Genomic DNA, 22314 nt, shown 5'->3' on the forward strand with positions numbered 1-22314 from the left:
ATTAAAGAAAAACGTCAGGTTTAATGTCCCTTTAATATTGAAAATGGTCAGCCAAAGGTGTTTTTATTGTTCAGTGGTTGCCGACTGTACCAGTCACTGTACCCTTTGTGCCAGAGGCAGCATGCTGGTAGCTGCTACACAAGGCTTACACATTGTGGTGCCCAGGCTAATATCTGAGGTGCCCTGGTGTCTTAATGACACTTCTATCTAGTTTATACATTTTACACTCAAAAAGTCTTCTTTTGTAAACAGACACGTAATAGACTATTCAAAGAAATGTGCCACTATAAACAAAATGACAGGTCTACAACGAGAGGATGCAATAAAGAAGGGGTTTTATTACAAAGGCAATTACAATAGATTGAAATAATACACAATTTCCAGTAAGATTAAATCAATATGTTAACTAGTGTTACTTTAAATTAAATCTAGCCTCTCATTTCAGCTTTTATCTTGACAGGCTGATTACATTAACTAAGGAAAAGACAAAAGTGCTTCAGCCATGGTTAGAAGACATTAGATCGTTTGCAACGAGTAGAGTTTTGGTCCTAGCCAGTGAATGGATGAGGAGGCAGTAGGCACCACAGGGAGCAGGAAGATTTGTGTTGGGCTGTTCATCTATGGTCACTATGCAAGCCCAGTGCTGAGGACACACGTGCTCTGCTGTATCTGAGCTGGAAAATGAATGCAGAATGTTGATCTGAGTGAGTGTGTGTATATCTGTATATATAACTTGTAAAGAAGAGATGATCCAGACGATGCTTCTTAGTATAAAAATTAACTTTTAATAGTGCTTAAAAACAGCAAAAATCTTCTTACGTTGAAGGTTAAAAATAGACCGGGGCAATACAGACAGGTCTGACGCGTTTCAGCTCAGTGGAGCCGTACTCATAGACCTCTGTTGTATTACCCTAATGACCACCTTATATACAAAGATCCGAGGATTCAATTAAAGAAAAATGGTGCCAATCTTGTAATTAACCCTATGCTAATTAGCCAATTTCTCTCGTTTTCAAGTATGCCCTACTACATTCAATACTGCTGTTCAGCTATGCATTGCTTGTTATACAAAAATACACAATAAATTCCCTGATACGTGTTCCCTTGAGGTCTTAGCTATGTATTGAAGGTGGCACAGTTGGCATTCTATTAGATACACAACTCCTTTTGTACGGCAGTTGACACAGCTATCTATCGGGAAAGTTTCTCCTGTTATCACCAAATATATCTGTATATATAAACTCATGCACACACACTTGTGTATATACAATGCTCTTTTGTGCATGTACATGCACTGTTCTAGTAACAGCAAAACAGAGATCTAAAGATGTCACCATGCACACTGCATAAAATGCCCAGGTTACACACCAAGGACATCCTGACCAATGCGGTCTACAGTTGGTGGCTGTATAAGGCAGCACTTCTGCTTTCGCATTTACAGTCACTGATGACCACTGCTTGGGACCATATAACAGGCCAGTATGAGTACTATGAATCAGAAAATAAAAACATAATTTATGTAAGAACTTACCTGATAAATTCATTTCTTTCATATTGGCAAGAGTCCATGAGCTAGTGACGTATGGGATATACAATCCCACTAGGAGGGGCAAAGTTTCCCAAATCTCAAAATGCCTATAAATACACCCCTCACCACACCCACAATTCAGTTTAACGAATAGCCAAGAAGTGGGGTGATAAAGAAAGGAGTAAAAAGCATCAAAAAAGGAATTTGGAAATAATTGTGCTTTATACAAAAAAATCATAACCACCATAAAAAAAGGGGGTGGGCCTCATGGACTCTTGCCAATATGAAAGAAATGAATTTATCAGGTAAATTCCTACATAAATTATGTTTTCTTTCATGTAATTGGCAAGAGTCCATGAGCTAGTGACGTATGGGATAGCAATACCCAAGATCACTAGAGAGGGAGGGATAAAAATAAAAACAGTCATTTTGCTGAAAAAAACTAATCCACAAACCAAATATAAGTTTATTCTCATAAATAAAAGGAATAACTTAAATCATAAGCAGAAGAATCAAACTGAAACAGCTGCCTGAAGAAATTTTCTACCAAAAACTGCTTCTGAAGAAGCAAATACATCAAAATGGTAGAATTTCGTAAATGTATGAAAAGAAGACCAAGTTGCTGCTTTGCAAATCTGATCAACTGAAGCTTAATTCTTAGAAGCCCAAGAAGTGGAAACTGATCTAGTAGAATGAGCTGTAATTCTCTGAGGCGGGGCCTTACCCGACTCCAAATAAGCTTGATGAATCAAAAGCTTTAACCACAATGCCAAAGAAACGGCAGAAGCCTTCTGACCTTTCCAGGAACCGGAAAAGATAACAAGTAGACTAGAAGTCTTCCTGAAATCTTTAGTAGCTTCAACATAATATTTCAGAGCTCTCACCATATCCAAAGAATGTAAAGATCTCTCCAAAGAATTCTTAGGATTAGGACACAAAGAAGGGACAACAATTTCTCTATTAATGTTGGTAGAATTCACAACCTTAGGTAAGAATTTAAATGAAGTCCGCAAAACTGCCTTATCCTGATGAAAAATCAGAAAAGGAGATTCACAAGAGAGAACAGATAATTCAGAAACTCTTATAGCAGAAGAGATGGCCAAAAGGAACAACACTTTCCAAGAAAGTAGTTTAATGTCCAAAGAATGCATAGGCTCAAATGGAGGAGCCTGTAAAGCCTTCAAAACCAAATTAAGACTCCAAGGAGGAGAGATTGATTTAATGACAGGCTTGATACGAACCAAAGCCTGTACAAAAAAGTGAATATCAGGAAGTATAGCAATCTTTCTGTGGAATAAAACAGAAAGAGCAGAGGTTTGTCCTTTCAAGGAACTTGCAGACAAACCTTTATCCAAACCATCCTGAAGAAACTGCAAAATTCTAGGAATTCTAAAAGAATGCCAAGAGAATTTATGAGAGGAACATCATGAAATGTAAGTCTTCCAAACTCGATAATAAATCTTTCTAGATACAGATTTACGAGTCTGTAACATAGTATTAATCACTGAATCAGAGAAACCTCTATGACTAAGCACTAGGCGTTCAATTTCCATTCCTTCAAATTTAATGATTTGAGATCCTGATGGAAAAACTGACCTTGAGACAGAAGGTCCGGTCTTAATGGAAGTGGCCAAGATTGGCAAATGGACATCCGAACAAGATCTGCATACCAAAACCTGTGAGGCCATGCTGGAGCCACCAGCAACACAAACAATTATTCCATGATGATTTTAGAGATCACTCTAGGAAGAAGAACTAGAGGCGGGAAAATATAAGCAGGTTGATAACGCCAAGGAAGTGTCAACACATCCACTGCTTCCGCCTGAGGATCCCTGGACCTGAACAGGTACCTGGGAAGTTTCTTGTTCAGATGAGATGCCATCAGATCTATTTCTGGAAGACCCCACACCTGAATAATTTGAGAAAACACATCTGGGTGGAGAGACCATTCTCCCGGATGTAAAGTCTGACGACTAAGATAATCTGCTTCCCAATTGTCTATACCTGGGATATGAACCGCAGAAATTAGACAGGAGCTGGATTCCACCCAAACAAGTATCCAAGATACTTCTTTTATAGCTTGAAGACTGAGTCCCACCCTGATTGACATATGCCACAGTTGTGATATTGTCTGTCTGAAAACAAATGAACGGTTCTCTCTTCAATAGAGGCCAAAACTGAAGAGCCCTGAGAATCGCACGGAGTTCTAAAATATTTATTGGTAATTTCCAAACCCCTTGTGCTGTCAGAGATCCCCAAATAGCTCCCCAACCTGAAAGACTCGCACCTGTTGTGATCACAGTCCAGGTTGGATGAACGAAAGAGGCCCCTAGAACAATGGTGATCTAACCACCAAGTCAGAGATGGTCGAACATTGGGATTTAAGGATATTAATTGTGATAGCCTTGTATAGTCCGTGCACCGTTGGTTCAGCATACAAAGCTGGAGAGGTCTCATATAAAAATGAGCAAAGGGGATCGTGTCCGGTGCTGCAGTCATGAGACCTAAAACTTCCATGCACATAGCTACTGAAGGGAATGACTGAGACTGAAGGTTCCGACAGGCTGCAACCAATTTCAAACACCTCTTTTCCGTTAGAGACAAAGTCATAGACACTGAATCTATCTGGAAACCTAAAAAGGTTACCCTTGTCTGAGGAATCAAAGAACTTTTTGGTAAATGATCCTCCAACCATGTTTTTGAAGAAACACGTTGATTTGTGTGAGATTCTGCAGAACGTAAAGACTGAGCAAGTACCAAGATATCGTTCAAATAAGGAAACACTGCAATACTCCGCTCTCTGATTACAGAGAGTAGGGCACCGAGAACCTTTGAAAAGATTCTTGGAGCTGTCGCTAGGCCAAAAGGAAGAGCAACAAATTGGTAATGCTTGTCTAGAAAAGAGAATCTCAGGAACTGAGAGTGATCTGGATGAATCAGAAAATGAAGATATGCATCCTGTAAGTCTATTGTGGACATATAATGACCTTGCTGAACAAAAAGGCAGAATAGTCCTTATAGTCACCATCTTGAAAAGTTGGTACTCTTTAGAATCTTTAGATCCAGAACTGGTCTGAATTAATTTTCTTTCTTTGGGACAATAAATAGATTTGAATAAAACCCAAGACCCTGTTCCTGAAACAGAACTGGCATGATTACCCCTGATAACTCCAGGTCTAAAACACACTTCAGGAAAGCCTTAGTCTTTACTGGGTTTGCAGGGATGCATGAGAGAAAACCCTTCTCACAGACTGTTTTACTCTGAATCCTATTCTGTACCCCTGAGAGACAATACTCTGAATCCAATGATTTTGGACCGAATTGGTCCAAACGTCTTTGAAAAATTTTAATCTGCCCCCTACCAGCTGAGCTGGAATAAGGGCTGCACCTTCATGCGGACTTTGGGGCTGGCTTTGATCTCTTAAATGGCTTGGATTTATTCCAATTCGAGAAAGGCTTTCAATTGGAAAAAGATTCCTTGGGGGAGGGATTAGGTTTCTGTTCCTTATTTTGTTGAAAGGAAAAAAATGGTTAGAAGCTTTAGATTTACCCTTAGGTCTTTTATCCTGCGGCAAAAAAACTCCCTTCCCCCCAGTGACAGTTGAAATTATTGAATCCAACTGAGAACCAAATAACTTATTACCTTGGAAAGAAAGAGATAGCAATCTGGACTTAGAAGTCACGTCACCATTCCAAGATTTAAGCCACAAAACTCTTCTAGCTAAAATAGCTAAAGACATAGATTTAACATCAATTTTGATGATATCAAAAATGTCATCACAAATAAAATTATTAGCATGCTGAATCAAGTTAACAGTGCTAGACAAATCATGATCCAATACTTGTTGAGCTAAAAATTCCAACCAAAAAGTTGAAGCAGCTGCAACATCAGCCAAAGTAATTGCAGGCCTGAGAAGATGACCTGAATATAAATAGGCTTTCCTTAAATAGGATTCAAGTTTCATATCTAAAGGATCTTTAAAAGAAGTACTATCTTCCGTAGGAATAGTAGTACGTTTAGCAAGAGTAGAGATAGCCCCATCAACTTTGGGGATCTTTTCCAAAAACTCTAAAGTAACTGCTGGAAAAGGATACAATTGTTTAAACCTTGAAGAAGGAATAAAATAAGTACCAGGCTTATTCTATTCCTAAGAAATCATATCAGAAATAGCATCATGAACTGGAAAAACCTCTGGAATAACCACAGGAGGTTTATAAACAGAATTTAAACGTTTACTAGTTTTAATATCAAGAGGACTAGTTTCCTCCATATCCAATGTAATCAACACTTCTTTTAACAAAGAACGAATATATTCTATTTGAAATAAATAAGAAGATTTGTCAGTGTCAATATCTGAGGCAGGATCTTCTGAACCAGATAGATCGCCATCAGAGAAGAATAATTCAGAGATGTTGCGGGTCATTTGAAATTTCATCAACTTTATGAGAAGTTTTAAAAGACCTTTTACGTTTATTAGAAGGCAGGATGGCAGACAAAGCCTTCTGAATAGAATAAGAAATAAATTTAAAGGTATATCTTGTGCATTAGATGTTGAGGGAACAGCAACAGGTAATGAACTACTACTGATGGATACATTCTCTGCATGTAAAAGTTTATCATGACAACTATTACAAACCACAGCAGAAGATATAACCTCCACAAGTTTACAACAAATGCACTTAGCTTCGGTAGAGCTGTTATCAGGCAGCAGGATTCCAACAGTGATTTCTGAGACAGGATCAGATTGAGACATCTTGCAAATGCAAGACAAAAAAACAACAACATATAAAGCAAAATTATCAATTTCCTTATATGGCAGTTTTCAGGAATGGGAAAAAAATGCAAACAGCATAGCCCTCTGATAGAGAAAAAAGGCAAGAGGCATATAGGAATGGGGTCTTAAATAGTGAAAATATCTGCGCCAAGTATGATGTACAACAAACAGAAAAATATTTTTTTGCCACCAAAAAAGTCTAGAAATGACACACTCGACGTCGACTAAGACTCCGGAAATGACAAATTTTGCGTCAACGAACGTAACTTTACGCAATAAACTTTGGCATTTTGCACCCTCGCGAGCCTAATTCTGCCCGTGAATTTAAAAGACAGTCAATTTGGAAGAGAGACTATACCCCAGGTAAGAAAAAAAAATTCCTAAATTTATGCTTACCTGATAAATTTCTTTTACGATATGATGAGTCCACGGATTTCATCCTTACTTGTGGGATATTAACCTCCTGCTAATAGGAAGTGGCAAAGAGCACCACAGCAGAGCTGTATATATAGCCCCTCCCTTTCCCTCCACCCTCAGTCATTCGGCCGAAGGTATAGGAAGAGAAAAGGAAAGGCTAAAAGGTGCAGAGGTGACTAAAGTTTACAAAAAATAAATAAATCTGTCTTAAAAAGAACAGGGTGGGCCGTGGACTCGTCATATCGTAAAAGAAATAAATTTATCAGGTAAGCATAAATTTAATTTTCTTTTACAAAGATATGACGAGTCCACGGATTGCATCCTCACTTGTGGGATACCAATACCAAAGCAAAAGGACACGGATGAAAGGGAGGGACAAGACAGGAACCTAAACAGAAGGCACCACTGCTTGAAGAACCTTTCTCCCAAAAATAGCCTCAAAAGAAGCAAAAGTATCAAATTTGTAAAATTTGGAAAAAGTATGAAGGGACGACCAAGTCGCAGCCTTACAAATCTGTTCAACAGAAGCATCGTTTTTAAAAGCCCATGTGGAAGCCACAGCCCTCCGTAATTCTTTCAGGAGGCTGCTGTCCAACAGTCTCATATGCCAGGCGGATGATACTTCTCAGCCAAAAAGAAAGAGAGGTAGCCGTAGCTTTCTGACCCCTACGCTTTCCAGAATAAACAATGAATAATGAAGATGATTGACGGAAATCCTTGGTTGCCTGTAAGTAAAACTTCAAGGCACGGACCATGTCCAGATTGTGTAACAGACGCTCCTTCTTGGAAGAAGGATTAGGACACAATGAAGGAACAACAATTTATTGATTAATGTTCTTATTTGAAACAACCTTAGGAAGAAATCCAGGTTTGGTACGTAAAACCACCTTATCAGAATGAAATATAAGATAAGGCGAATCACATTGTAACGCTGAAAGCTCAGAAACTCTTCGAGCAGAAGAAATAGCAACTAAAAACAGAACTTTCCAAGATAACAATTTAATATCTATAGAATGCATGGGTTCAAACGGAACCCCCTGAAGAACTCTAAGAACTAAATTCAAACTCCAGGGAGGAGTAATAGGTCTAAATACAGGCTTAATTCTAGTTAGAGCCTGACAAAAAGACTGAACATCCGGCCCATTTGCCAAACGTTTGTGAAGCAAAATTGACGAAGCAGAAATCTGTCCCTTTAAAGAACTTGCTGATAACCCTTTCTCCAATCCTTCTTGGAGAAAAGACAGAATCCTAGGAATCTTAAGTTTTACTCCATGAGTAACCCTTGGATTCACACCAATAAAGATATTTACGCCATATCTTATGATAGATTTTTCTAGTGACAGGCTTTCGAGCCTGTATAAAAGTATCAATGACCGAATCAGAGAATCCTTGCTTCGATAAAATCGTTAGCGTTCAATCTCCACGCAGTCAGCTGCAGAGAAATTAGATTTGAATGCTGGAAAGGACCTTGAATGAGAAGGTCCTGTCTTAAAGGAAGTTTCCACGGTGGCTGAGAGGACATGTCCACTAGATCCGCATACCAAGTCCTGCGTGACCACGCAGGCGCTATCAGGATTACTGAAGCTCTCTCCAATTTGATTCGAGCAATCACGGGTGGAAGGAGAGGAAATGGTGGAAACACATAAGCTTGGCTGAACTTCCAAGGCACTGCCAGGGCATCTATCAATTCGGCCTGTGGATCCCTCGACCTGGATCCGTATCTCGGGAGCTTGGCATTCTGTCGAGACGCCATTAGATCCAACTCTGGTCTGCCCCATCTGAGAATCAGTGAGGCAAATACCTCCGGATGGAGTTCCCACTCCCCCGGATGAAAAGTCTAACGACTTAGAAAATCTGCTTCACAATTTTCTACTCCTGGGATGTAGATTGCCGACAAATAACAAGAGTGGGTCTCCGCCCATCGGATTATCTTGGATACCTCTGTCATCGCTAAGGAACTCTTTGTTCCCCCCTGATGATTGATATATGCCACAGTCGTGATGTTGTCCGACTGGAACTTGATGAATTTTGCCGAAGTCAACTGAGGCCAGGCCAGAAGCGCATTGAATATTGCTCTCAGTTCCAGAATATTGATTGGAAGTAGAGACTCCACCTGAGTCCAAGCACCCTAAGCCTTCAGGGAGTTCCAGACTGCACCCCAGCCCAGAAGGCTGGCATCTGTTGTCACTGTCACCCACGAGGGTCTGCGGAAACAAGTTCCTTGTGACAGATGATCCAGCGACACCACCAAAGAAGAGAGTCTCTGCTTACTCAATCCAGATTTATCTGAGGAGATAAATTCGCATAATCCCCATTCCACTGCCCGAGCATGCACAGCTGCAGTAGTCTGAGATGAAAGCGGGCAAAAGGAATTATATCCATTGCCGCTACCATTAATCCAATGACTTCCATGCACTGAGCCACTGATGGCCGATGAATTGGACTGAAGTGCTCGGCAAGCATTCAGAATCTTTGTTTTTCTGACCTCTGTCAGAAAAATTTTCATATCTACCGAGTCTATAAGGGTTTCCAGAAATGAAACCCTTGTCCGTGGAACTAATTAACTCTTTTCTATGTTCACTTTCCAACCGTGAGATCTCAGGAAAGACAATACTATGTCCGTGTTAGAATTTGTCAATTGATAATTCGACGCCTGAATCAGAATGTCTGCCAGATAAGGCGCTACTGCTATGCCCCGCGGTCTGAGAACCGCCAAAAGAGACCACAGAACATTTGTAAAAATGCTGGGTGCCGTGGCAAGACCAAAAGGAAGAGCCACAAACTGATAATGTTTGTCCAGGAAGGCAAACCTTAAGAAATGATGATGATCCTTGTGAATAGGGATATGAAGGTATGCATCCTTCAAATCCACAGTAGTCATATATTGACCCTCCTGAACTATTGGTAAGATTCCTCGTATAGTCTCCATTTTGAACGATGGGACTGAGAAATTTGTTTAGACACTTGAGATCCAAAATGGGTCTGAAAGTTCCTTCTTTTTTGGGAACTACACAAAGATTTGAGTAAAACCCCTGTCCCCATTCCAGTTTTGGAACGGAACAAATTACACCCATGGTATAGAGGTCTTTTACACAGCGTAAGAACGCCTCTCTCTTTATTTGGTCTACAGATAACCGTGAAAGATGGAATCTCCCCCTTGGGAGAAAATCCTTGAATTCTAGTTGATACCCGTGGGTCACTATTTCTAGTGCCCAGGAGTCCTGAACATCTCTTACCCAAGCCTGAGCAAAGAGAGAAAGTCTGCCCCCTACTAGATCCGGTCCCGGATCGAGGGCCACCCCTTCATGCTGTCTTGGAAGCAGCAGCAGGCTTCTTGGATTGTTTACCCTTATTCCAAGTCTGGTTGGGTCTTCAGACTGACTTGGATTGAGCAAAATTCCCTTCCTGCTTTGTGGAAGAAGAAGAAGCAGAGAGTCCTCCTTTATAGTTTCGAAAGGAATGAAAATTATTTGGTTTACCCCTCATTTTAACAGACTTATCCTGAGGTAAGGTGTGACCTTTACCTCCAGTAATGTCAGAAATGATCTCCTTCAATTCAGGCCCAAATAGGGTCTTACCTTTAAAAGGAATAGCCAAAAGCTTAGATTTTGATGACACATCAGCAGACCAAGATTTGAGCCATAACGCTCTACACGCCAGAATGGCAAAACCTGCATTTTTTGCTGATAACTTAGCAATTTGAAAAGCAGCATCAGTAATAAAATAATTAGCTAGTTTAAGAGCCTTAATTCTATCCAGAATATCATCTAATGGAGTCTCAACTTTCAAAGACTCTTCTAGAGCTTCAAACCAAAAAGCTGCTGCAGTAGTTACTGGAACAATCCATAGGATCGTTAAAAGCACAACTATCCTCAATAGGTATAGTTGTACGCTTGGCCAAAATAGATATAGCTCCCTCTACCTTAGGGACCGTTTGCCACAAGTCCCAAATGGAGTCAGATATAGGGAACATTTTCTTAAAAGTAGGAGGAGGAGAGAACGGTATGCCTGGTTTATCCCATTCCTTTTTAACAATTTCCGAAATTCTTTTAGGAACCGGAAAAACATCAGTGTAAGTAGGTACCTCTAAATATTTGTCCATCTTACACAATTTCTCTGGTGGTATTAAAATAGGTTCACAATCATCCAGAGTCACTAAAATCTCCCGAAGTAACAGACGTAGGTGTTCAAGCTTAAATTTAAATGACATAACGTCCGAATCTGTCTGAGGTAATATATTTCCTGGGTCTGAAAGCTCACCCTCAGACAGCAATTCCCTAACCCCCAACTCAGAACATTGTGAGGGAGCATCGGAAAAAGCTAATAAAGCACCAGAGGATTCAGTATTTACATTAATACCTGACCTACTGCGTTTACCCTGTAACACTTGTAATTTGGATAATACCTCTGTAAGAGTAGTTTACATAACTGAATCCATATCCTGCAGAGTAAAAGCATTAGACGCACTAGAAGTACTTGGCGTTGCTTGTGTGGGTGTTAAAGGTTGTGACATTTGGGGAGAATTAGATGGCATATTCCGATTCCCTTCAAACTGAGAATCATCCTTAGGCATACTTTTATTACTTAAAATATGCTTCTTACATTATAAGGCCCTTTCAGTACAAGAGGTACATAATGTAAGTGGGGGTTCCACAATGGCTTCTAAACACATAGAACACTTAGTATCCTCAATGTCAGACATGTTGAAAAAAGACTAACAGTATTTTAAACACTTTGAACAATTTTTCAAAAAAATGTACTGCGCCTTTAAAAAATAAAAAAGCATACAATTTTTCCAAAACTGCAAAAAAAGCTAAATAAATAAATCTGTTTAGCAACACATATTTGATGTGCCCAAAAATTATTGCACTTAAAAGCAATAAGCAAAAATAACCTTATCAGGACATTTATAATGAAAAAAAATACAATTTATTCAAAAAAATGGCCCCTGCACCTCGCCACAGCTCTGCTGTGGTGCCTACCTGCCCTTAAAGCGCTTGGAAATGATTATACCACGATCCGGTCATCAGAGCATAAGTTAAGACCTAACCGGAGCACATGTCTGATGCCAAATGAGCAGAAATGTACTGCGCGTCGGAGCGTGCAAAAAATAGGCCCCGCCCATTAAGGTAAATCACAAACAAACGCAAAACACTGCATAGGAAGCGGTTAGAACAAAAAACCAAGTGGTCCCCCTTTATAATACTGCAGCCCCTAACCAAAATAACGAGCTGCCTCTCCCAGTGTCAACCAACACCCAATATGCCACACAAAAAAAACGTTCTAAATAAAGGTTTTAAAGTAACACCTCTCTCAGATCCACTTTTAACCCCTTTGATAGCAAAAAATGTCAGCCATTCTGATATAACAGGTCTCCTCAGAAAAAAAGCCTGAACATACCTTAATGCTAATAGCATGCAGCTGTTCTCCACTATGAAGATTTCTTTACACTAACTTCAGCATTCAGTGGGAACCAATGTGGATCTTAGTTACGTCTGCTAAGATCATCAACCTCAGGGCAGAAAACTTCTTCCATATCCCCCTGAGGAAAATAGTACACACAGGTACCATTTGAAAATAAAAAACTTCTTGATTGAAGAAACTAAAACTAACACCTCACTTCACCTCTTCCTAGTATAACACAGGCAAAGAGAATGACTGAGGGTGGAGAGGAAGGGAGGGGCTATATATACAGCTCTGCTGCGGTGCTCTTTGCCACTTCCTGTTAGCAGGAGGTTAATATCCCACAAGTAAGGATGAAATCCATGGACTCGTCATATCTTTGTAAAAGAAAAGCATTTCCCAGATATGAAACTGACAGTCTGTAAAAGGAAATATACTGAAAACCTGAATCATGGCAAATATAAGTACAATACATATATTTAGAAGTTTATATAAATACATAAAGTGCCAAACCATAGGTGAGTGTCTTAAGTAATGAAAACATACTCACCAAAACACACCCATCCACATATAGCAGATAGCCAAACCAGTACTGAAACGGTTATCAGTAGCGGTAATGGTAAATGAGAGTATATCGTCGATCTGAAAAGGGAGGTAGGAGATTAATCTCTACGACCGATAACAGAGAACCTATGAAATAGATCTCCCGTGAGGAAAACCATTGCATTCAATAGGTGATACTCCCTTCACATTCCTCTGACATTCGCTGTACTCTGAGAGGAATCGGGCTTCAAAATGCTGAGAAGCGTATATCAACGTAGAAATCTTAGCACAAACTTACTTCACCACCTCCATAGGAGGCAAAGTTTGTAAAAACTGAATTGTGGGTGTGGTGAGGGGTGTATTTATAGGCATTTTGGAGGTTTGGGAAACGTTGCCCCTCCTGGTAGGATTGTATATCTCATATGTCACTAGCTCATAGACTCTTGCCAATTACATGAAAGAAAAGAGTATCATACTTTTCTAAGCTGCCACTAATGGTAAATTCTACTATCTTTCAGTATTATTACCAAAATCTCCTAAAGTGAAAGCCTTAGTGACATCAAAATGTGTCAGGAAAACAAGTGATAAGGACTGTGTTGGTAACATTAAAGAGCTGAAGCAGCCAATCACAGCATCACCTGAATGTTAAAGGGATACTAAAAGCATTTTTTTTCTTTCAGGATTCAGATAGAGCATGCAATTTTAAGCAACTTTATAATTTACTCCCATTATAAATTTTTTGGAATATTGGTTCAGAACCTTGGGCAGCACTAGTTTATATGTGGGTGCATTTAGCCACCAATCAGCAAGCACAACCCAGGTTGTGAACCAAAAATGTTCCGGCTTCTAAACTTACATGCTTGCTTTTAAAATAAAGATAGTGAAAGAATGAAGAAAAATTGATAATAGAAGTAAATTAGAAAGTTGCTTAAAATTGCATGCTCTATCTGAATCATGAAATAAAAAAATTGGGTTCAGTGTCCCTTGAAGCTTATGCAGCTCATAATATTTTGCAATAAAATCACAGAGCAGTAGTATTTTTCTGTCTTTGTTGCAGTTATATAAGGAAGGATCAGCTCAGAACCAGAGTAGTAATATGTGAGCAATTGCATGTGCACGTGATCATTTCATAATTTCCAGTGGGTAATTCTATTTTGTATCATCTAAAACAGAATCTACATTTAGATTTGCAATCTAAATATCTGGCCCATTTTACACTGAATCAGAAACAATTTATTAAAATTTTGGACTTTTTAAAGTGAATGATTAATGAGAAAAAATCCTTTTAAATTATTTATAATTAGAGCACTGTATTAGTGTTAGTATTTGTATGAGAACAGCAGTTTTGTTAATTGGTAATATTAAATAGATATGCTAATAAAAAGCAAACATCAGGCTTTTTTAGTTTTGCACATTGGAACTTTATTTAACCCCAACAGATATTTTAAAAACAAAGCTCAAGTTCTACTCAGGAGCCTCAACAGATTCTACTGCTGCGCCAGGCACAGCCAGTGATTGGAAGTTACACACGTTTGCTTCTAATTGGCCCATCGGCTGTGTTCTGTACAAGAGCTGCAATGTGGTTTGTGGTGCTAAAGGGGCACTTATGTCAAAATTAAACTATTATGATTCAGACAGAGCATGCTATTTACTTCTATTATCAAATATTGCAGTCTCTTTATATGCACACTTTCTGATGCACCAGCTTCCACTGTGCATGTGCACAGTGTATACTTCAATAAAACAAAACAAATTTATACCAGCTACAAGGACTTATATTACAGTAAAACAGATTGGCAAACAGTCTAATTAACTTTCAGGACCATAAGACTCCCTCAGATACAAGGTATGTACCGTCTGCACTCTTCTCTTATTAATTTTGCAATAATGTGTACATGATTACAGTAAGAAGAGGGGGTAGGTTGTTAGAGGGGAGTGTGTATGAGAGAGAGAGAGAGAGAGAGAGAGAGGGAGGGAGGGAGGGAGGGGGAGAGAGAGAGAGATCTACAATGTAGTGTGTGTTTATATGATAACAAGAAAATCCAGCACTTACCACTTTGAGTTCTGGCACTGACCGACTTAGTGTCCATTCTTGACTATTTACAAAGGCATCTAAAAAAGAAGATGATAAAGCCTGTAAATCACTGGTTCTGGTTACAATATAAGGTTTATTGTGAGCATTTATACAATAACAGAATAGACAATTAACAGCATGCACACCGAGAATTGTTAAAAACTGGGAGAAAGTTAATTTACTGCTCCAGTTTTTGTAAAAAAAAAAATATATAATAATTCTCATGGGGAATGTGTGGATATTTAAATCATGAGGGTTTAAGAGGGACAGAAGGAGAGGATCTATCTGCACGTCTGGACACAACATGTTAGTCATACACAATATCTGTTGTCTAACTGAAACAAACATTATCCTCAGATGAAATTCCACACACTACAGCCAGCGTGGACTGCATTTAAAGCCAAGATACTGTATGCAAATAAATCTGTATTTGTTTGTTTATATGACTATAACTGAGAAGCATGAGACGGCCATGTTGGACCATGATTAACACCGCCTTGCACTCAAACACAATCTATTCCCCACGGCCACGGTCAGCCCACTCACACCCACTTGGGTAGGATGACTAAGCCACTGTCAGAGAGACCCTAAATCCATGGCTGGAGGAATTAAAAACTACAAAGCACAGAGCATCCAGTCTGCATGTAATGAGAGCTTCCCGATCAGCGTATAACCAACAAGTAACGAGGCAGACAGGCTTTGTTGTTTAATGGCTGAGGGCTATAATTAAAACTGCAACTACCACAGGGCTGGAGGCAGCTAGAAATACTATTCCAGGAGGAAATACTTCTAATGTCCCTATTATTATCATTTTATTTGTAAAGTGCAGCCAAATACCATCTTCCTGGATATACAAGTAGGGCTACTGATTCACGGTAAACACAAAAAGCAGACTAAATAAAGCAAATACTAATGCAGAAAGGCCCAGACCGATTGCCTCCACAACACTGTGGCTCATATCCCATACATACCATATGTGTATAGGTATGCAGGGCTAGTAAGTGTGGTCTTCATATTGTACTGGCCTACAGACAGTGAATGAAGAGTCTCTCAGCAGCCAATACAGAAATAAATGAACTTGCCAGTTGCTAAAAAGATGATTACATTTGGTTAATAAACATAACTTACTTCACGGTATTGCTATGTAATACTTCTGTGTATTGTGCATACAACAAGACTTATAACAAATCAAACAATGATGGGTATATAAAATCCCAGAAGCTTTGGGGATGTCTTTACTTTCCACTCAATACCCCCCTTCTAGCTTTAGTATACATTTATATAGCAAAGCCAGGACATACTTGGAGAAAGGAGGAGAAAGTGGATTGTTCCCAATAATGACTCAGAAAACAGACCAGGCATGAGACACATGAGGAGTGTCAGAGTAAGGTTTTGTATGACATCACTTCAAATTTGGAGAGAAAAAAAAAAGATTTATTGTTGAGCATAAACATTTTCTTTTTTGTTTATTCATGCGATCATTTCAACCCCACAAGTATTTCAGTTCTAAGGAAAACCTGATGAAAGCACAGAAGACATAACTACTTGTCTAAAAAAGACCTTATTACCAAATGTTACTTGCAAACAAACAAATAATGACACGAAGAATGCATGCTGGGGGGTAAGAGGACAACTTACACAATTTTTGAAAATACTTTTTAATATACCTGGACCATGATAAAGATATGATTTTATTAATTTATTTAAAAAATAACTGCTATAAAGGTTGTTTCTTTTTTTAAACTGAATGTGATTGTAAAGTTTCTTAAATTAATGCACAGTATATACAAATAGTCTGCAAAACAGGGGCACTTTCATTCATTAGACTCATTATTTTCAAAATATTGACCATTTTGTGAAGGTAAACATACCACAGTTCCTCCGCCCGCATCTCATCCTTCATCTAGCAGAGCAATGACGAATCCGGTTGTATCCAATTGTTGCGTGCCTACGAGCTGGATGCCATGTGGGGCACGCAACGATTGGGTGAAGCCGGATTCCTCATTGCTCAGCTAGATGAAGGATTAGATGCGGGCGGAGGGACGGCGGTATGTTTACCTTCACAAAAACATAAATTATGCTTACCTGATCATTTTCTTTTCTTCTGATGGGAAGAGTCCACAGCTGCATTCATTACTTTTGAGAATTCAGAACCTGGCCACCAGGAGGAGGCAAAGAGACCCCAGCCAAAGGCTTCAAATACCTCCCCCACTTCCCTCATCCCCCAGTCATTCTGCCAAGGGAACAAGGAACAGTAGGAGAAATGTCAGGGTGAAAAAGGTGCCAGAAGAACAAAAATGTACTGCTACCTCATAGACAAAGCGCAGGCGGGAGCTGTGGACTCCTCCCGTCAAAAGAAAAGAAAATTTTCAGGTAAGCATAATTTATATTTTTCTTCTTAAACGGGTAGAGTCCACAGCTGCATTCAGTACTTTTGGGAAAACAATACCTAAGCTATAGAGGACACTGAATGCAAACAAAGGGCGGGTACAAAAATGCGGCCCCTTCAAAAGGCACCACGGCCTGAAATTACTAACACCCAACAAAAAAACGAAAAGGGGAAAAAACCTGGAAACCCAGGTAACTGCTCATCAGTTACACAACCTGCAAAGCCGTGCTAAAGACCACTCAGACCCAGAGTCTGCTGAGCACTAAAGCCTCTGAGGAGCCAGCCCTGCAGCTCTTGACTCCCACGGAAGCACCCCCGACATAAAGGACAAAAACCTCTATCAACTCCCGAGAGGGAGAATAGGGAACCCTCTAAGAGATCCAAAGGACCATCCAACAAGGGCTCAAAATCAACTTCAAACAAACCCAAGTTTGCCACAAGACCACTGCCCAGGAATACGAACTCCCGAGAGGACAAGGACCAGAAAGATAAGGCTATCCTCATGAATAAAAATGTCACTATGATGACCAGAGGGACACCCTCATATTCCTGACACAGCAACATACCACATATGGTGCACCAAACAAACCGCAAGATTCCCATTGCCACAGACAAGTCGAACCATCCGGCTAGACAAACATAGACAGGATAATTTTCCTAGCAGCCAAAAAAGAGCTCTTCCGTGAGAACACAGAGCCACCTAAAAACAAGAACTCGCAATGACCAAAGTCCAGGTAGCAATGCTGACCCTAAGCCATAGTGGGACCTTATCCCACGAGAAGCGCCAAAAATACTCTGCAGCAGCTCCCGTTCAGAAAAATTCGGACTACAAGGAGCATCCCATCCCAGCAGCAGACGCCAACAGTAGATAAGATGGACATCAAGAGCGCCCCCACCAAAGGGGAGAACAGACTCCATAAAAGTACACGGTCAACACTGCATAGAGCAAACCGATCCCTGACCTTCCTCCAAGGTAACGGTCGCAACCCAAAGGTAAAAGGCCTAAGACTGGAAGTATCAAAACTCTGCCCCAACCCATGGGAGAAAAAGGATAGATCTACAAGGAATCAAACCCCAGAGTAGAGCTCTGACAAAACTGGCATACTATCATGAGCCATGATAGGAACTTGGTGCTCAGGACCCAGAACCCCTACACTGCTGCCTTCCATAAAGAAGGAACACTCCCAAGGGGAAGGAAGTATTCTGACCCACAGCATCCTAATACTAGAATCCAGCCCCATGATCCAGAGTATGCAAGAAAGGGAAAAGACCATCTGAAGCAAGAAATATAAGGACCCACAGGCCTACACGGATACTGAGGAACCTCCAAATCAAGGAGTGCAACGCAAGCACCCATACCCCACCCTAGGTGAGAAGAAAAGGAAAAAAATAGACGGTAACCCCCTACCAATAGAGACGAGACCTTTCGGCCCAAATCGCTAGTTCAGTTGATACGACAACTGGAAGTCTACCAGGAAGCATTAGATGCCTTTGAAGACAAGTAGGGACCCGTGACAGAGACCTCAAACTTAAGCCTCAAGCAGCTATTAATCTCCCATGAGAGTCAAAACACCACACCCCCTCAAGGGACACGTGGGAGATCCAAATCCTAAGGTTAAACTGAACCGCCCATGCCCGTTCCAGGCAAGAGACAAGGTCCTAAGCAAGAGTCTTCGAGAACGGGACCGATCACAAGATCTAACCAACTGAGGAACCCATAAGCCGCCTCCTATGGTTAGGGGCGCACCCAAGCCTGAGCCTTCCACCATCTTAAAGCCAGCACAAAGGAACCTGAGCACTAGTCCCACTGGGTCCTGATCCCAGGACCATCTGCGTGTTAAACAGACATTATAATCACAACACTATGGGACTTTGCCACCCCAGACGTAGAGTACCAACAACAGCCTCAAACTCAAGAGTCCAAAAAACTCCTGACCGGTCTGAGAAAATGACAACCACATTGGATCATAAGGTAATCCTTTGTAGACAGGCTTAACCACCTGATCTACACGCTGGTGTGAATAAATGGTCATTTTCTTGACCCCAGAAAGGCAAAGGTCTGTATCTGACCCTTAACTTCCTACTCGCAAGCCCAAAGGCTAGATCTCCATAAGGTCGAAGCAACTGAGAATCTAAAGACCACAGTATGACAAGGGGCAGTTCCTAGATTAAGAAGACAGTCGTCTCCAGAAATCTTCCCAGGATCGGACTCCCAAAAATCCTGGAACAGGAATAACATGGGATATCCTGCCTCGCCACTCGTGGCAAAGAGGACGGGGTGAACCACCCCCCTGTACTCTAAGCACTAGAGCAAATGAGAAGCTGAAAAAAAGGAAGAAGGAAATGCACCCACTTCCATACACAAATGACCCAATCCAAGACGGGAAGAAAAGGAGACTCCGCCACTGCCAAAAGGAACGTGACTGGGCTACAAAAGTCAACAACTGGAAAATACCGAAAGTGAAAACGTAAAACGTCCACCACACGGAATACTAGACCTCCCAAGGTCATACACATCTCCAAACCCTAAAGGAATGTGAAACTACGGTTCCGAGTCCACAGAGACCTTTAGAAACCACGATGATGTCTCAAAAAGTCGGTCACGTATTCCAAGCAAATTAATAGAAAAAGACCAACTAAAATCGGAGCTCACAACCTTCCTTCCATAAACGTTGGATCTACGCACTAGGCCTCCATACTTCATAATAGGATGAAAGCCCGGAGTCCATATCAATAGGCCAAAGTGACATTCAGAATCCGACAGGACAATCAGCACCACGAGGGTGACATGAACCCAAGGAACAGCAGATAGCGTCCGACCAGTACCTGCCTGGTACAAGAACACTCCAGAACTGTCTAAGGTCCAAGAAAAATCAACCCGAAGGTTTGATAATATGAACTAGAAACATAACTTCAGTCTTAATCAAAAGTACGCAACTTCCGAGGAAGTGCCCACGCGACCACAAAATCGCAAGTATCAGTTCCAGAGAAGTACTTTCCCAAACGGAATTATATCAGATGTGAGCTTATTAAAAACAAATCAAATACATCCTATCCAGATTAAAATAAAAGGCAGCACCCGCGCGTGAACGCCCAAGGAGAATGGGTACACCAACAGGACCAGCCGATCAGAGGCCTTAGCTCAGAACATGGAACCGATACATAAAAGAAAGAAAGCAAAAAATAGGGACGTGAAGGAGATTAGCTTCATCCCCAGACGTCTAACCCAGCTTGCCATCCGGCATCTAAGGCACAGGATCCCTCGGCCCACTAGGACTGGAATCCTCCAGCACTGCCAAAACATGTCTTAGTAGGACACGAAGACGTGCCAGCCTATAATGGAAGGCAAAATTATCCCTTGCTGGATCGATAGGCGACCCCGGCCCCGAGGTTGGGTCCCCTGAAGCCTCAGAGGCCAATGCTTCCCCAAAAGGCTGAACTGAATCAGGCGATCCTGACGGGCCCTGGTTGACAGAACACGGACAGTACCTTAAAAATATCTCACTTGGGAGATTTAATTTAGCCAGCACCATAGATATAGCCATGCGGAACTGTGCCGTAACCTCTGGAGGAAACAAGCCACCTTCCGGAGCAGGAGTAAAGGTCATAGGGACACCTGCTTGCGTAGCAAAGGAAGGTTCTGGGGCACGCGCCTCACAGGACATGGAATCCTCGGGGGCAAATGGCTTAACGCACTCTAAGTTCCCTGATTCGGTACTCTAGAACGGCAATCGGAATATAACTGATGGGCATGAATAACGATTTTAATTCAAAAATTCTAATAAAGATACACTATAACTTTTTTACCTGTTTCTCCAATCAGCGTTCTAGTCATATGGCCATATGGATATAAAGTTAATATTTAAACTTTCATGGTTCAGATAGAACACATAATTTTAAAGGGACACTCAAGCCAAAAATAAACTTTCATGATTCAGAAAGGGCATCAATTTTAAACAACTTTCCAATTTACTTCCATTAACAAAATGTGCAGTCTTTTTATATTTACACATTTTGAGTCATCAGCTCCTACTGAGCATGTGCAAGAATTCACATAATATAATATACGTATATGCATTTGTGATTGGCTGATGGCTGTCACATGATACAGGGGGGGAGTGGAAATAGACTGAAATTTTTCAGAAAAAAAATCTATTATTATTATTATACTTTATTTATGAAGCGCACACATATTCTGCAGCGCTGTCCATGGGTACAATTCATTTAAATAAAACAATTATATAGAACGTGTAAGAGACAACATTTTACAAACACATACAGAAGGAATTAAGGGCCCTAATCCCGTAGGAATTTACAATCTTACTCATTTGAAGTTCAGACTAAGTGCTATTGCATTGTCTTTTTATCATGCATTCATTGATTATGCAAATTTACTGTATTTAGTGGTCCTTTAAGAATTTTTAATTTACTTATGCTATCATATGCAACTACATGCCCTTTCTGAATCATAAAACTTTAATTTTGACTTTCATGTCCTTTTAAAGGGACAGTCTAGTATAAATTAAACTTTCATTATTCAGATATGACTTTTAATTTTAATCAACTTTCCAATTTACTTTTATCATCAAATTTGCTTTTTTCTCTTGGTATTCTTAGTTTAAACTAAACATAGGTAGGCTCATATGCTAATTTCTAAGCCTTTGAGGGCTGCCTCTTATCACATGCTTTTTAAATCTCTTTTCAACACAAAGAGACAGAAAGTACACGTGGGCCATATAGATAACACTGTGTTCAGGCACAGGGGGTTATTTAAGATTTAGCGCAAAACAATGCTAAATTTAAGACAATAGATAATAAACAGTCACAGTCATGTGATCAGGGGGCTGGAAGAAGGTTCCTAGATACAAGGTAATCACAGAGGTAAAAAGTAAATTAATATAACTGTGTTGGTTATGCAAAACTGGGGAATGGTTAATAAAGGGATTATCTATCTTGTAAAACAATAACAATTCTATGGTTGACTTTCCCTTTAAGCCAAGAAACAAACAAACAAACAATCTGTATTCATTAAATGCCAGATACCAATCAAATGTCAACAATGCAAATCCCCCACACCACCAGGGTAATTAAATTATGTGGTTGGTGTAGTTTAATTTAGAAAATGCCTTGCTTTTTAATATTTTATTATGAACCTAAATGGCCATTATAGTTGAAAACGTACATG

The 22314-nt window shown here is 40.2% G+C and overlaps 1 protein-coding gene across 2 annotated transcripts in view; it reads right to left on the reverse strand.

The window, feature by feature from the left end:
- The window catches only part of LOC128645682 (arf-GAP with GTPase, ANK repeat and PH domain-containing protein 1-like), a 607927-nt gene that overhangs the window by 295459 nt on the left and 290154 nt on the right, over positions 1–22314 (reverse strand). For both annotated transcript variants that reach the window (XM_053698867.1, XM_053698866.1), the window contains exon 2: positions 14720–14778. In XM_053698867.1, coding sequence (XP_053554842.1) covers positions 14720–14778 — 59 coding nt within the window. The remainder of the gene's footprint in view (positions 1–14719; positions 14779–22314) is intronic.

This window comes from Bombina bombina, chromosome 1 (assembly GCF_027579735.1).
Source record: "Bombina bombina isolate aBomBom1 chromosome 1, aBomBom1.pri, whole genome shotgun sequence".
NCBI classification, from domain to species: Eukaryota; Metazoa; Chordata; class Amphibia; order Anura; family Bombinatoridae; genus Bombina; species Bombina bombina.